Source organism: Alosa sapidissima, chromosome 2 (genome assembly GCF_018492685.1).
Source record: "Alosa sapidissima isolate fAloSap1 chromosome 2, fAloSap1.pri, whole genome shotgun sequence".
NCBI classification, from domain to species: Eukaryota; Metazoa; Chordata; class Actinopteri; order Clupeiformes; family Clupeidae; genus Alosa; species Alosa sapidissima.
The window spans coordinates 17,273,605-17,288,605 of record NC_055958.1 but is presented as its reverse complement, the minus strand read 5'-3'; the positions used below and the strand labels follow the sequence as shown (position 1 = coordinate 17,288,605).

The following is a 15,001-nucleotide window of genomic DNA, read 5'->3' as shown; positions in this document are numbered from 1 at the left end:
AGGGTCAGGATGAATATGCGACGTTCCATGTTGAGACAACATGGCAAAGAGATTACAGTCTCAGCATGGATGCACACTGCCAACTGCGACCGCTTTCACTTGTGCACCATTTTCAAGGTTACAAATGTTACTTACCATGAAGCCAGAATGAAAAATAAGCTCCTACTATCCTATTTGGATATATACAGGTGGGGAGAACAACTGACTAAACTGATGACTATCTTTATCATTGTCAAGGATCATTGTAGTGAGGGGCCCATCATTGCCCAGCAGCCTCTATTCTGATTTGCCTCCCATTTTATGTGTTGTATAAATGCAACAAGTGATAGAGATATGAGTTGTCATTTCATACTGCAATGGTATATGCCTTAACAATACTTGTGCAATACTTGTGAATTACTAGTCACAAAATACAGGCAAATCATACTTTCATTCAGTCAAATGCATTTCACTATTTGCAGTAATTTGCAGTAATTGTTATATTTCGTACCAGAAGTATCATGCATTCATCCTAATTATTGTTCATGTCTCTAAGGATGCTGTTGTTTTCATATTTCTCTCCCTCTTCTGTATGGCACAGCTAAACTGCCATTTTCACATGATCTTCAAGTGGTCTGGATATGTTTTTGTCATTTCATTTTTGTGGGATCCAAGAATCTTTTTTACAACTGGGTCGCACACACCACAAACCCATAAATTATCACCATCACCAAGTCAGAGACAGACCAAGAAATTCATATTTTCTCTACTTTTTCTTCCTTTGGTGAAACAAGCATACTTAACAAATCAATGTCTACTACGTCATGTTCACAAACCCATAAATTATATGGTGTTTCCATCATTACAACTGCGATTCAGTCACTGCTGTCTGTTATGCATATTAATCATATAGCTATCTCACATATATATTCTCATCCAATATACATGATGAGATGAACATAGCACAGCTTCAATGTCAGTATGTGAACTAACACATAACCAGTCACATGTGTTATAATTTATATCATCCCTCGCTGGCTAGTGCACACGCAGTCACTCATGGTAACAGATCCAGTGGAAAACGGAACTATGTAGAGCAAATCCATTAGGCTCTGCGGTCAGTTGGGAATGTTTTAGATTTTAAAAAGTATAAAATATATTTTTAGTTGAAATACAGATGCAGAAGATGTACAAAGATGCGCTTTTTGGGGGGTTTGTGTGATCAGCAAAAAGGAAACAGACACACTTAGACCAAAATATGAACGGATGGGAGGTAGGTCTAAGGAAGTGCTTCCTGTGGTACTTGTCCCTGGTTGACCTGTTTTTAAAGGATGTGGCACACACACCACCCTCCCAAATCACTGAAAATAGGCTCCACTGCAGTGCACCCATGTTAAAAAATACTTTTATATCATATAATGGCCACAGTTAGATGCTTCCTTTTTAATATATCAACTACTGTACCCCTTCATTCATTTTCTTCATTCATTTTTAAGAGGTCAACTCCTCTTGCATCTATGCTTTTTTCTTCAATTTGTTTATTTTTAACTTTTTAATCGTTTTATCACTTTTCCTGTAACATGTATACAGTAGGTTGGATGCTGAAAACACATATAGCACATTATCACCCTTATGCAGCTCTGTGGCTTGTATGCCTTAACTGGAGAGTACGGAGGGCAACAGCTGGTTCAGAAAAATGGTGAATCTTCATGCTGTGGTTTTCCCTCACTAGGCTGTGAAATACTGTTCAGTTCTGTTTCACCTGTGCACATCAATTCGCAAATCCCCATACATAGTTGCAATGTATCTGACTTGGGGATATAATACTACAAATAAAGGCTATGGCTAGCAAGGAGGTGTTCCATAAATGTAGTTACTGGTACTCTTTTCATCATGGTATATCTAAAGGAAACAGAATCTTCTTTGAACTCTTGACTTATCAAGAATCCCCATCACTGGGAGGCCTTGTCTACTGAATCTTTTGTTACACCAAAAATTATACAACATTCGTATATAATATAAAGTTCATCCATCCATACACCATGACACAAGAAAGAGGTATAATTCTAATAAGAAATCTTTGCCAGTAGCTGTTCTGATTTATTCTATAAAAGTACACAGAGAAATGATCACTGACAACTGTGGCTTTTGAATGCATTAGTTGTGATTTGCAGGCAAACCATGAGGATCTGAAACCACACCTAAGTACAAAGGAATGCAGGTTTGAAAATGATTTTATGGGAACTCAGTGGTTTGCACTGCTGGATAGCACTGGAAAGCACAGTGTATTCCAAAGGGAAAACACACACGCACACACACACACACACACACACACACACACACACACACACACACACACACACACACACACACACACACACACACACATATCTATATCTATTTTGACAATCTACATAGAGAGCACATCATATGTACCTACATTAATATCTTCCTTTAGGTCACCCTAGTGGCCCTAAATCACTCTCAGTACCAGGAAGACAGACACACTTTATGGTTCACCTCTAAATGAAGCACCTTTGGGGACACCAAGTACCAGATGCATTTTGAGGACAAAAAAAAAAGATCAGGAACAAGTCCAGGCATGTCATCCAGGGCTTGGTCTTCATTAAACGTTTCGGTCTTGGTGAAGTCCGTAAACGGCTCTCCCAATAATACTTCCTTTTGTGTTTCCACATTACATTTAAAGTGCAAAAGATTGTCCCTTCCCTTCATTAGCGTTCTAAGGATAGATGGCTTATCATACAAAATCCAAAAGAGAGTGGGGGGGGGGGGGGTCACACATCTTAAAAACAATAATCCCAAGAAAGTCATACGTTCACCGTGTACATTCTTTTCCCATGTCACATGACGGTGCAGCTCTTAGCTTTGGATTTGTTAAGGTCAGAAACTACGGTCCCCAGTTCTGGTCGACTGGGCCACCTCCTGGTGGCCCTCGAAGACTTGTGGCGTTTCACATTCTTGTGGCCCTTGTTGACGCAGGCCAGAGTGGCCACGTGAAAAATGTCTCTCACGCTGTTCTCAGACTGCAGGGCCGAGCACTCCAGGTAGGGAGCCGAGATCTGCTTGGCCATGTTCAGTCCCTGGAAGAAGAAATAAAACAACAGGGTTGATCTCAAGTCTTCCCTCAAAAAAGGAGATGCTATGGCTGTTACAGAAATATATAAAGACTGTTAATGTTAGTAGGCTAGTAGTGGTAATAATATTATGAGAAGGTTCTAGATCATTTGTAATGAGGATGTGTGTAAATGTAAAAAAGTTCTCTGGTCCATCTTGTTATGTGAGCAGAGTATTACATAAGCATTTACTAATGTATTGTATCAGAAGTAATACAGACATAGACTATAGATGAGGTCCCAATTTCTATATCAGTATGTCACTGGGAGACAGAGTCATGATGATAATGGTGAATCTTAGCACTCTGCTGTACCAGTGGTGTTACTGTGACTATAGGGGCTTGTTTGCCATGGGGATGAGTAAACTGAGAATACTGAAATTTAATGGTGAACCAATCAGATATGTCATGCTTGAGTTTTCTGAATAGACATATATCTCTATCTACCGTTCCTATACAGAATAACAAGGCTAGCGTGGCTGGGTAATTGATATGTCCCCAGCCCTGCATGCGCAGACTCACCTGGTCATATGACACGGGGGTCGGGACATGATTGGAGAATCCCACGAAATTACAGAGGTCTGTGCGTAGGTCTGACTTGCATCCCACCAACAGGATCTTCGTGTTGGGGCAGAACTCCTGCACCTCGCCCTTCCACTGGAAATACAAACGGAAGCAAAGATTGCATTCACGATATGACCACAAAACCGCATCATTTTACTGCACAGAGATGACAGGAACATCCAGGGGCACACATCCAGATGTCAGGACTGAAAAACAGGACAGACATGATAGGAGCAGGTTTCCTCATGGCAAAGTATTTGCAACACCGTGAATTCTAGTTCATTGTGCTTATTTCTCTGCTTAGGCCTTGCAGCAGACCCTGCACTGAAGTTCTCAATTGCAAACGCTCATTGCCACCCTAGTGTGCCATCCTGGCTCTGGTTGCAATGAATGTCCACAGCTCTCTACTAGTGGAACAATGAGTTTTTATGACATCAGAGGCAAGAGGCATCTGTATGTGCTTGTGTGTGCACGCACACACACACACGCACACACACACACACACACACACACACACACACACACACACACACACACACACACACACACACACATACACACACACACACACACACAAAAACATACACACACACACACACAAAAACATACACACACACACACACACACATACACACAAAAACATACACACACACACACACACACACACACACACACACACACACATACACACACACACACACAAAAACATACACACACACACACACACACACACACACACACACACACACAAAAACATACACACACACACATACACACAAAAACATACACACACACACACACACACACACACGCGCGCACGCACGCACGCACGCACACAAAAACATACACAATAGCATCCTGTGTGTGTCTGCAACAGCAAACAAGGCATTCACTGGGACAATCATCATTCTTGAATCTCACGTGAGCGGCAAATGCACACACACACACACAGCTCTGTGCTGTCGAGTTGGTGAAAAGCTTTTTTTCTTCTTTTTTGCAGCCTGAGACACTTGACCCTGTTACACAAAGACAAGCCTTTATGGAGTGAACTAAAGCTCTGCATGAATGCCATTCAGTTTCTCCACTTCCTGCAACTGCGATAAGACAGAATGCAAAGAGCTGGATCTGTGGAATGGCCTGTGCTTTTAACAGGTCAACTCTGAGGCACCCACCTTTTTTGGCACACTGTCCAAAGTCTCTGGGCGGCTAATGTCGAAACAGATGAGGACTGCATCGGCATCAGGATAGGACAGTGGGCGCACGTTGTCATAGTAAGGTGACCCTGTAAACACAAGGTCAAGGTTTTATTTACAGTTTATGCACTGTTAATAGTACATATTATGTTGTTATGACTGTAACAGATCAATATATAACGCATTTGGTAAATCTAGCCATAATCAAGCAGTGACTCAGTGCAAATCTGTAACAATAAACACTCAGTAACAGCCCTCACCCTTACATTGGACAAAGTCAATCAACACTGTTCTGCTCATCTACTTCATGTGTACTTCATCCTTACAGTTACAATAGTGTTATTGCACATTATCGTTACATTACTGATATTGTACTATTCCCACCCTTTTTCAACTGTATATTGCATCTTGCCTGTGCCTGTTGAGCTGTCCACGACTTGCCAACCTTGACAGGGACAACCCCCCCGCCCCTGGCAATTGCATTACCCTATATAGTGTATACAGTATTTATTTATTTGCAAATGTACATACTGTATTAATTCTCATATAGCCATATTCTACAGCCATTGATTCTGTTCTCACTGTTCTATTCTTTTTACTCTCTTCATGTTTTTTATTTTCTATTCTTATATGTTAAGTGAGTGTTGTACTTTGAGAGCAGACCGGAAGATTGACCGGAGTCAAATTCCTTATTTGTTTACAAGACCAAAGCTGATTCTGATTCTGAATGCTAAATTGCCTTGTGCACTGTAGCCTAATGCATGTGAAGTGTGTTCAACTTGGTGCTTTGGAAAATATTAATCTGATCCTCAGCAAGTGTGTGTAATGAAAGACCACGTCTTTCAGACAGTGCTACACTTGTGTCCAATTTAAGACCAGAGGCTCAAACAAAATGGCAACTAAGGAAAGAATGTGGATTAATATAGGGGCAGCATTTGAGAATCTTAATCCCTGAAACTCTAAACACTGATGACACAGATGACAAACAGCACATACAACAGGATTCAACCACACCACTACTAGGAATGCAGGAAAGCTCAGGGGCCCTACTTTAACAACACAAGTCCAGCAGCACCACAATCTAAATAACACGTCTTTGTCAAAGCCCAAAGTTGAGATGATTTAACAACACAGTCTGTACTGTCACTGCCATGCCATAGACAGAGCAAAGTCTCTGGTTACTTTGTCTTTGGTAACGTGCAAAGATATCTGGTATTGACATAGATATGTCATTCATTTTCATTTAGAGTTAAGAGTTAGACTATAAATCATTCTAATGTACACAGTATAGTATGCAGTAATTAATGAGGAGAAGAGGCCGTCTATAGAGAAGAAGGCCCAGTGTTAACTGAGGCTGGATTTGCAAATGTTTACAAGTTTGCAAACTTTGTGGAGACAGCTATGCTCTATTAACTTGCCAGTGTAATTTACTGTACAAAGTAAATAATCTGAATTCTTGGAAAGCAGGCAGGACAGACTTTTTTTAGTAAAGATGGATTAACTAAGTATGTATGTCTTTGCCAACTGAGAGGTGAAACATGCGTAATAACAATATCAATGCCAAAATAAATCTGCAATGTGAAAACAGTGATGAATCAAAATTGTCATGGGAAAAACAACCTCACACAAATATATATCAACATAACAAATAATGGAGTATTATTTCAAACGCTGACTGCATATGAAAATTCTTACAGAGGAATGCCTAAGTCTGTAAAGATCTTGGCATTGGCCTTGGTCTGCTGCCTCTCCCACAGTTTTTTCCACTCAGTAATACCACAAAGACAGACACAAACAAAAATGAAATATTCTGGTGTCTGGTGAGTCAATCCTTATAAAATAAACAGAACTGAGACCACCATTTTAAGTGCGGGCTGCTAAAGTCTTTAATATGTATCTGGTGTGAAACTTGAGAACTCGAGGAATGTGCTTGTGTGTGCATGAAAACTTCTCCTGCATGTTAACCCCCAAAATACTTTAAAATGAAAGAAGAAAAACCACATAGTTTAACTTTCTCTGTTGTGTAAGGGACATGCAATGCATATGTAAGGCAAAACAGGAGAATAACACAACTGTACTTAATAGCTGCTGCCATGTAGTTTCAACTTTCAAGTTTCAATTTATTTTGTTGTCCCAAATGGGCAATTTGCATAAAACATATACCACACAAGACACACACAACATTTGACCACGACAAGTCAACAAGGTAATCTGTACCAAATATCTGGGATAAATAATGAATGCTTTCAAATAGATAGCTGTAGTGGTCCCGTGATCAGCTACCTCCTCTAGCTGCCCGTGTTCAGGGCTTGAATAGGGACAGGGGTTAAGGAATTTATAGGGCAATAGGGGCACTTAAGTGTAGCATAATCTAAATATCTACAGCCCATAAAGCACGTGTTGTATAAACAAGAGCAATATAAATCCTACTTTCAAAATAGTGGTTGTAGGCTATGTCATTGTATCTTTGAAATAAGTCTTTTAGCCAAAACCTTTAGTCACAAAACAATTATGTCAAAGTCACTGAATCACGAGTTGTCACAAGAGTGCACACGTCATAGCCCTAAGTCAAAAAAGTTATTCCAAAAAACTTAATTGTATTCTTGGAAATCTCAAGTATAAATGTGCTGATGGTATATTTTTCCTCAGTCGGAAAAACACTATCTAAAAAGGCATCTAAAAGCATACAGCAGACTACAACCAGAAATAACTACAGTGAGCTGACAATTATCAACTGCTCCTAACAATCAGATATAGAGGTAAATGGGTAACCAAGAGGACAGAAGTAATACACTGATCATTTAAGCACACATTAGATTAAAAAAAGAAGATATCTGAACCTTGTCTGCAATACTGTTGGTGAAGGTAAAATAACAACGCGCCATTTCACACAGTACAGTCTTAGCCTCACTGGAAGCAAATTCTGTTGACAAATTACAAGCACACTCTAGCCACTACTAATGAGGGAATTCCTTGAGATATTTTCTCAGGGTGTCTCCAGCTATCTCTGAGTTCCAAAATTGCACCATGGAATCCCCTCTGATTGCTCCACAAGCTCAGAGCGGACAAAAAGGCCACATGCAACACGAATGAGCTATCGGCAAATTGGGTTACAGTGCTATTCTTGGAGGAGAAAGCTGCATGTGATCTGGCGAATTCTGCAAAAAGAAGCTCTCACAGCTTCAGAGGTATGCACCCATCAGCCCAACAGAGAGGCAGCTTCCAGACTTGGTCATGATGCTAGCAATTGACTGGATGCTCACAGACTGCAACATCCTGTGTTGTTGTCTGGATGGCTGAGATGTAAACAAACCTCTTGTTTAGATGTGGTCTTGTTCTTGGTCAGCTTCTGACTAGAAAGTGAATGCAGATGTAACTGTTTTGATGATCCTTCTGCCCTAGTTTCCTCTGGTGGTAACACCAAAAACACAGCCACTATTGGCCCATCAAGTAAGATCCAGATATTCAGCATCTCTCATTCATGGGAAGTTTATTTTCCTAGTGCAGTCATAATATATGTTAGTATGGTATTAAGATAATATAAGGCCCACCACACATTTAAAATGGTTATGTTAGGCTACTCTCAGACATGAGGACATGGAATTGGCATTCAATCCGAATCAATTATGGTAAGGTTTGCAATAAATGTCTTTATTGGACATTTCCCATAGCAACATGGTTCATGAAATTCTGTAACTCCCCATATGTTCCTTCTATCAGTGGGTTATTTCAGTAATGTTAGCACTATGAACATGATCCTGGAGAGACTATGTGTTTTGGTGAGGTCTCTGGAGGGGATGATAATCAACTGGAGGTCACACTGTGAACTGTGGTACTAGTGCTCCCCCCACCCCACCCCATTCCTTAACATTCAGGCAAACCCCACGGCCAACAGATGTGAGGTCTGAATACTGACACAGAGAGTAATTGCCTCCAGATGCTGGTCCAGAGCAGAGAGCCTGACGTGAGCTGTGCTATGAGTGGGCTAGCTGACAAATGCCATCATGATGCACTAGTTCTGGTTTCATGAATCATGTTAAGTGAGCTGACAGTTTGGGTAAAACTTTTTTAAGATCTAAGTTAGGTTATTACCTAGTGCAACACACACACACACACACACACACATACAAGGTATGGAGAACAGTTTGCTGTCACGCTCAAACATCACCTCAGTGCGTATTAAGTGACAGTAATATTGTTTCCATGTGTAGGCTACTTCTTACTTGATCCTGCCATTCTAATTACGCAATTACTAGGTAAAAATAATCACCGTTCGTTGATCTTTTAACAGTGCTTTCATTCTGACCAGGGCGTTCCTATGCCTGGAACTGAATGGACATGCGGTTTCTATAACCTTATCTGACTTCGTATCCTGGCCAGCGCTTCCAGCATTCCAGAACTGGAGCGTCATTCCTCAGGACTAACCACTGGATAGAGCGAGATGAGCATGAAGTGATCCCTACAACGAACTGCTCGGACAACACGGACATTCACATTCAGTGCTACAGGCAACCATCTCGTGTTTTTCCAACTTAATTGACATATTAATGTATTTCTATAAAAATGCAGCAAGTAGACTGTCGGCTACCCACTAGACCTACTAAACAGGCTGTGTTAGTGTGTCGCGCTGATAATCTTACCAGATGTGTCCCAAAGCCTCAATTCAACTCTTTGAGTGTCGATTTCAAAACTAGCAGTGTAGTTTTCAAACACCGTTGGAGCGTATCCCTGAAGAAAAAAAATAAGACAATGCATAAGTTCGATGATGATGGGAATAGTTCCAATCAAAGACCTCCAACCTCTCCATCCTTCGCGATGTAGCCTAACATTGTCTATGGTTTAATGATAATCAGAGATAGAAATGCGTGATTGAGCTTACCTCTGGAAAGCAGTCTTTCGCAAATACGCTCAGCAGTGATGTTTTTCCACACTGACTATCCCCAACGACCACTATTTTGCATTTCATGTCGTGAATATGCTCCATCCTTCAAGAAATCATCTACATCCACTCCTTCATTAATCCAAAGATAGACTTCGTCCGTGAGAGGGATTCCTCTATAACTCACTCGCACTGGCTCTGTTACTCTTCAAACGATCCATCAACCTTCATACATTTTGACATTCTCTCTGTACCACAAAGTTGGAGCCTTGCTGACACACTGAGGTACTGCTGTAGTGCGGGCCGACTCCCCAAAAAATCACTTAAATATTCATGCAGTTAAAGTTGCAGAAATAATTTCCCAGCGTTAAAGAGGAACCGATGCCAATGGGTCTATGGGCGTCCACCAGTGAACACCGTGATTAGCATGTGTGAAAAGAGGACAAGAAAGTAGTGACCAGGAGAAAGGCTACCTATTTGTGACACCCAGCCAATTTGAATCTGCTGTGCTGAACACCGGAGACAGGGGAGAGGGGCGGTCGCTGCGGAACTTCAGCGAACACGCCTATCGTCGGTTAGAACGAGTTTGACGGTGTCGAAGGGCTGGCCATGCGGGAATAGCTTGCGCAATATTTTAGGAAATTACCAATGATGTATAATAGTAAGACCCTTCCCACAAAGAATGCTGTAGATTTTCAAGTATTGCTTGGTAGACACTCTCTCTCTCTCTCTCTCTCTCTCTCTCTCTCTCTCTCTCTCTCTCTCTCTCCTTGAAAGGAGTATTCTATAACGTTAAGTCACCCCTAGTCACACTAACTTTAGACAGACAAAACATACGTCTCTTTAATAGACTGTGTGCTGTATTAGACCACTTTAAGCAGGTGGTGACAACAACATGATAGACATGTGTAGCCTGTCATTTCTTTTTATTATAATAAGTGAACATGTTATAATCAATAAAAACAAGGCTACAGTGCAGAAACACAAAAGAGACATTTTAGGTGTTGTAGACTAATGTAAGGCCCAGGTGATTACAGCAACAAGATATGGTGGTTGCCTGTCACGATTTTAATAATCATAAAAAATACATGATGGCCATTACAAATGGGACAATAAGCACAATTTGGGTTAGCCAGTGATAGGTCTATAGAGCTATGCTTTTCCCAATACTCCAATAACCCATACAGTGTGGTTGGAGAGATCATTTATAGAAACAGGCTGTGAAAGCCAATGTCAGAAGGCTCTCTAAGATTTCCTGTAAACCACACTACTCTTCTGGATGGAGATTTATTATGGAGATAAGAAGCTGTCATGGAAGAATTGAGTGAGGCAACCTTTCATAAATCTGTGTTCTGGGATAAACGTTCTCATTTGTCTCTAATTTTAGCCATATGATTCAGAGGTTCGACTGAAGGAGACAGCGCTAGAAACAGAAAAAGGAAGAAGTAGAAGGAGGGAAGAAGGGAAGTGCATGGTAAGTGCATGTTAGGTGTGTTGGGTTGTTAGATGAAGGGGAATTCATGGTAAGTGCATCTTAGGTGTGTTGGGTTGTATTAAGAGAGGAGGTACACTTGAAAAAGTTATCTTCCAGAGTTTCTTGAAGATAGATTGACACTCCTGCTCTGGTAACACTTGGTAAGTCGTTCCACCATCGGGGAACTTCAAATGAAAACAATTTGGATTGCCACATGTGTAGGGGCAGCAATGCCAGACGACATTCCTTGGAGGAGTGTAGTGGCTGAGGGGTAACATAAGCCTTTATGAGAGCATTTAAGTAAGTGGAAGCCAACCCAGCATCACTTTGTAAGCATGCATTAGTGACTTGAATTTGACGTGGGCGGCTAAGGGTAGCCTGTGGACCTCAGTGAACGGTGGGGTAACGCACACCCTTTTCAACTGATTGAAAACCAGACGTGCCGCCATGTTCTGGACCACCTGTAGTGGTTTCATTGCACAAGCTGGAAGGCCCTTGAGGAAGGCATAGCAGGAGTCGAGGCGAGAGATAACAATGGTCTGTACCAAGAGCGGGGTTGCATGTTGGGTAAGGTATGGTATTGATTTTGTTTATTGAACAGTGCGATGTGGCACAACTGAGCGACAGAGACAACAGAGAAGGTAACTGGTCATCAATCATGACACCCAAGTTTCTTGCAATCTTGGTAGGAGCAAGAGCAAAGGAGTATGGATGTATTTGATGTTGATGCTGTGATGTATGGTTTGTTTGACTGGGAGGACCAGCAGTCCAGTCTTAGAGAGGTTTAGTTGGAAGGTTTAGCACATTCCCAAACTGTTGAGGCCCATCCGGACTATTTCCTGCCGATCCTGAACACTTCAAATGCCAAATTCCAAGTGTGACCAATAACACAAACGTATACCACAGCATGATCTGACTCCCCATGATAATTTCTAAGAGCAGCTGCCATTTCACCATCAGGTATAAATGTTGTTTCATTTACAGGATGAAATTGCCCTGTGAATTTACCTGTGACAACAAAAAATCCAGACATGAGTTTGTCCTTGAGTTTTATACTCCCACACGTGTCCTTTGGGCCTCAGCTGTTTTCATGATCACTATCCCCAATGCAGTAATGGCCAGCCAGGCATTTCAGGAGTATGGTTTCGGACATCTGCTCCAGCTTTATGTTGCTTTTACAGCTGGATGAACTTGCTCAAGATGTGCAGGTATTTGGCCCTCGTGTTGATCGCCATTCTAGGAACTCTGATCTTTAAAAACATGTCTGGCAAAGCATCTCCTTGGCAAATTCTCAAGGATTTCTTTACATTGATGCATTGTGGATTTCTTGTAGTTTAGTACAGTATTTTGTAAACTATGAATGGACACAGACACCCCCCCCCCCACACACACACACACAGAAAGAGAGAGAGAGAGAGAGAGAGAGAGGGAGAGAGAGAGAGAGAAAGAGAAACAAACGTCCCACAAAAGATCATTTAGAACAAAATCCCTCCACAGTATCAAGCTGTAGGCTCTTGCTGAAATGTTCTCATCTTTCTCTCCCGAAACTCAACAAAAGACTCTAAAGGCACAACCCTGACTGGGAATGTTCGCGGGCTGGAGGCCAGCCAGAACTGGCAGCCTCCCTTTATTTATGCTTCATAAGCCAATAGCTCACTTACGCGCCCACCACCGAGAAGCAGCACTGCTAAGGATCATTTCAAAAACTGGCCATGCAATTTGTAGGTGCATTAATGGCCACGTGTGGAAACAGGCCATGTTAAAACACAGTTCTGTTTAGAATTGCTGGACTTTAATCTCTCTGAGGTCTAACTCCAGCCTTAAGTGTGTGTGTGTGTGTGTGTGTGTGTGTGTGTGTGTGTGTGTGTGTGCGTGTGTGTGTGTCTCTCATTTTTGACGAATTTGTTTGAGTGTAAGTTTGTGTTTTTTCCACATCTTGAGAGGCTGAGGTCACAGCTGGTGTGAGTTTCAGACGAGAGGAGCGGCTCCGCCGCTCTGCTCCTCGCTCGCCTAAATCTGAAACGTGACAGCAGGGGCGACCACTCCATGCCGCGCCATGGAAACATATGGGTTTGATAACATACTGGCACCGCTATTTATCGGAGAGAGCCTTTCCCATCCTCCATCAGGCAACCAAAATATGCAAGAATAAACCTCAGTGGCTGTGGAATGTGCAAAGTAAACAGGGGCTTGGATGTCCTTTGTTGCTCCAGCTCAGTTCTCATGAAGGGGGAAGAAAAAAACAGGGGGCTGCCAGGTTAGATTTTGCAGGTTAGCAAGACTACAGAATAGCGGCATAGTTCAATTCCCAGCAGATCAGGGCTGGGGTGGAGCGTATGTGTGTGTGTGTGTGTGTGTGTGTGTGTGTGTGTGTGTGTGTGTGTGTGTGTGTGTGTGTGTGTATGAATGCCTGTGTGTTAGTGTATCTGTGAGTATATTGGTGTGTGTATGTGTGCGTTAGTATATCTGTGTGTATGTTGGGGTGTATGTGTGTCTGTTAGTATATCTATGAGTATATTGGGGTGTGTGTGTGTGTGTGTGTGTGTGTGTGTGTGTGTGTGTGTGTGTGTGCGCGCGCGCGATGCTTCCCGGGCCTTTGTTATCTGCGTTTGAGTCGGAGCTCAGCCCACACCATGGGGGCCCACCTCAGCTGAGATGCATGCTGGGGGCCTGAGACGCTGAATAGCAAGTTTTCTAAATCTGTGAGCTGATGCACGAATGAGAGCTGAGAAGGAGAGAGGGAGGAATAGAGTGAAAGAAACAGGGGATAGATAAGAGAGTGTGAGAGAGAGAGAGTGAGAAAGAGAGAGAGCCCAAGAGGAGAGACAGAAGGAGAAGACTCGCTGGTGTTTGAGTGGAAATTGCTGCGAGCCGTGCTGTCTTCACACCCTCAATTAAATCTAATCATGATCTTCAGCGCGTGTGTCATGTCTGGCTTCCTCCTGGGGGCATTGTGGGGAGGAAGATAAACACAGAGCTTGCAGTACAAAGCAGCTTTCTCTGACTTTCCCCTGCACAGCTGAACATGGTAACAACTATAGGATTGAGCTCTCAGTCCTACCCCAGCCATCACTGCATTCCCTTGCCCATTTTTGTCCAGTGTTTGGTTTCACTTTTTATGCCTATTCATGAATGGAAAATATTGGATATTGAAAATGTTTTACATTATTCAAGTAAGTCTTGTACTAAATGCACAGAATTTATATTACCAAGCAGTGTTCTTTGTAAATGTTTATTAATTGGATAAAAACATTTCTGTCACCTGAGCATTTTTAGTGACATTCTATAGCACGGCGCAATGATGTAATGCATGCAAGCAGGAATGGAAAAAGCAGGGAAGTGAAATCAGACACTTTGTTTGGATTTAATCCCGACGTGCAGGTCCCGTCAGACCTGTTCCCAAAGTTTCAGGGGAGATAAGATACAACCTGTATGTGAACACAATGTGGTCTGTCAGTCACTGCAGACATGTGTTTTGTTCCCACCATTGTATTCCACCACTGTTTTAGCATCCAATCAGGATATCTGAGAGATGAATTGAACATATTTTCTCAATTACTGCTGGAATTGCTCCAGATGAGAACATTATCATGCAGCCGCAGTGCCAAAGGTAATTTCTCAAAGAATGCAGATACAACGCCATCCTGTTTACAAAAGAAAATTATCTTGAATGCACTGATTGTATCTCTGCAAATGTGAGGTAAATTAACCACAGTGAAAATAGAGTATATTCTCACAATCTCCAGAACTGTTTTGCATAAATCACAAAATACTACTCA

The 15,001-nt window shown here is 41.9% G+C and overlaps 1 protein-coding gene across 1 annotated transcript; it reads right to left on the bottom strand.

The window, feature by feature from the left end:
- Positions 1–2,043: 2,043 nt before the first annotated feature.
- LOC121702886 (rho-related GTP-binding protein RhoE-like) lies at positions 2,044–10,242 on the bottom strand. Its single transcript, XM_042084225.1, has 5 exons — positions 9,749–10,242; positions 9,510–9,597; positions 4,849–4,958; positions 3,635–3,769; positions 2,044–3,080 (listed from the first exon to the last, which is right to left on the bottom strand). The coding sequence occupies exons 1-5, from the start codon at positions 9,851–9,853 to the stop codon at positions 2,841–2,843; spliced, it is 678 nt and encodes a 225-aa protein (XP_041940159.1). The 5' UTR covers positions 9,854–10,242; the 3' UTR covers positions 2,044–2,840.
- Between the last annotated feature and the right edge of the window lie 4,759 nt (positions 10,243–15,001).

Excerpts from the sequence above, each read along its gene's own strand:
- LOC121702886 (XM_042084225.1), bottom strand. The coding sequence starts at position 9,853 with ATGGAGCATATTCACGACATGAAATGCAAAATAGTGGTCGTTGGGGAT. Across the intron at positions 3,770-4,848 it reads TGGACAGTGTGCCAAAAAAG|TGGAAGGGCGAGGTGCAGGA; the intron begins GTGGGTGCCTCA and ends TTGTATTTCCAG. Across the intron at positions 3,081-3,634 it reads CCCCCGTGTCATATGACCAG|GGACTGAACATGGCCAAGCA; the intron begins GTGAGTCTGCGC and ends TTCTTCTTCCAG.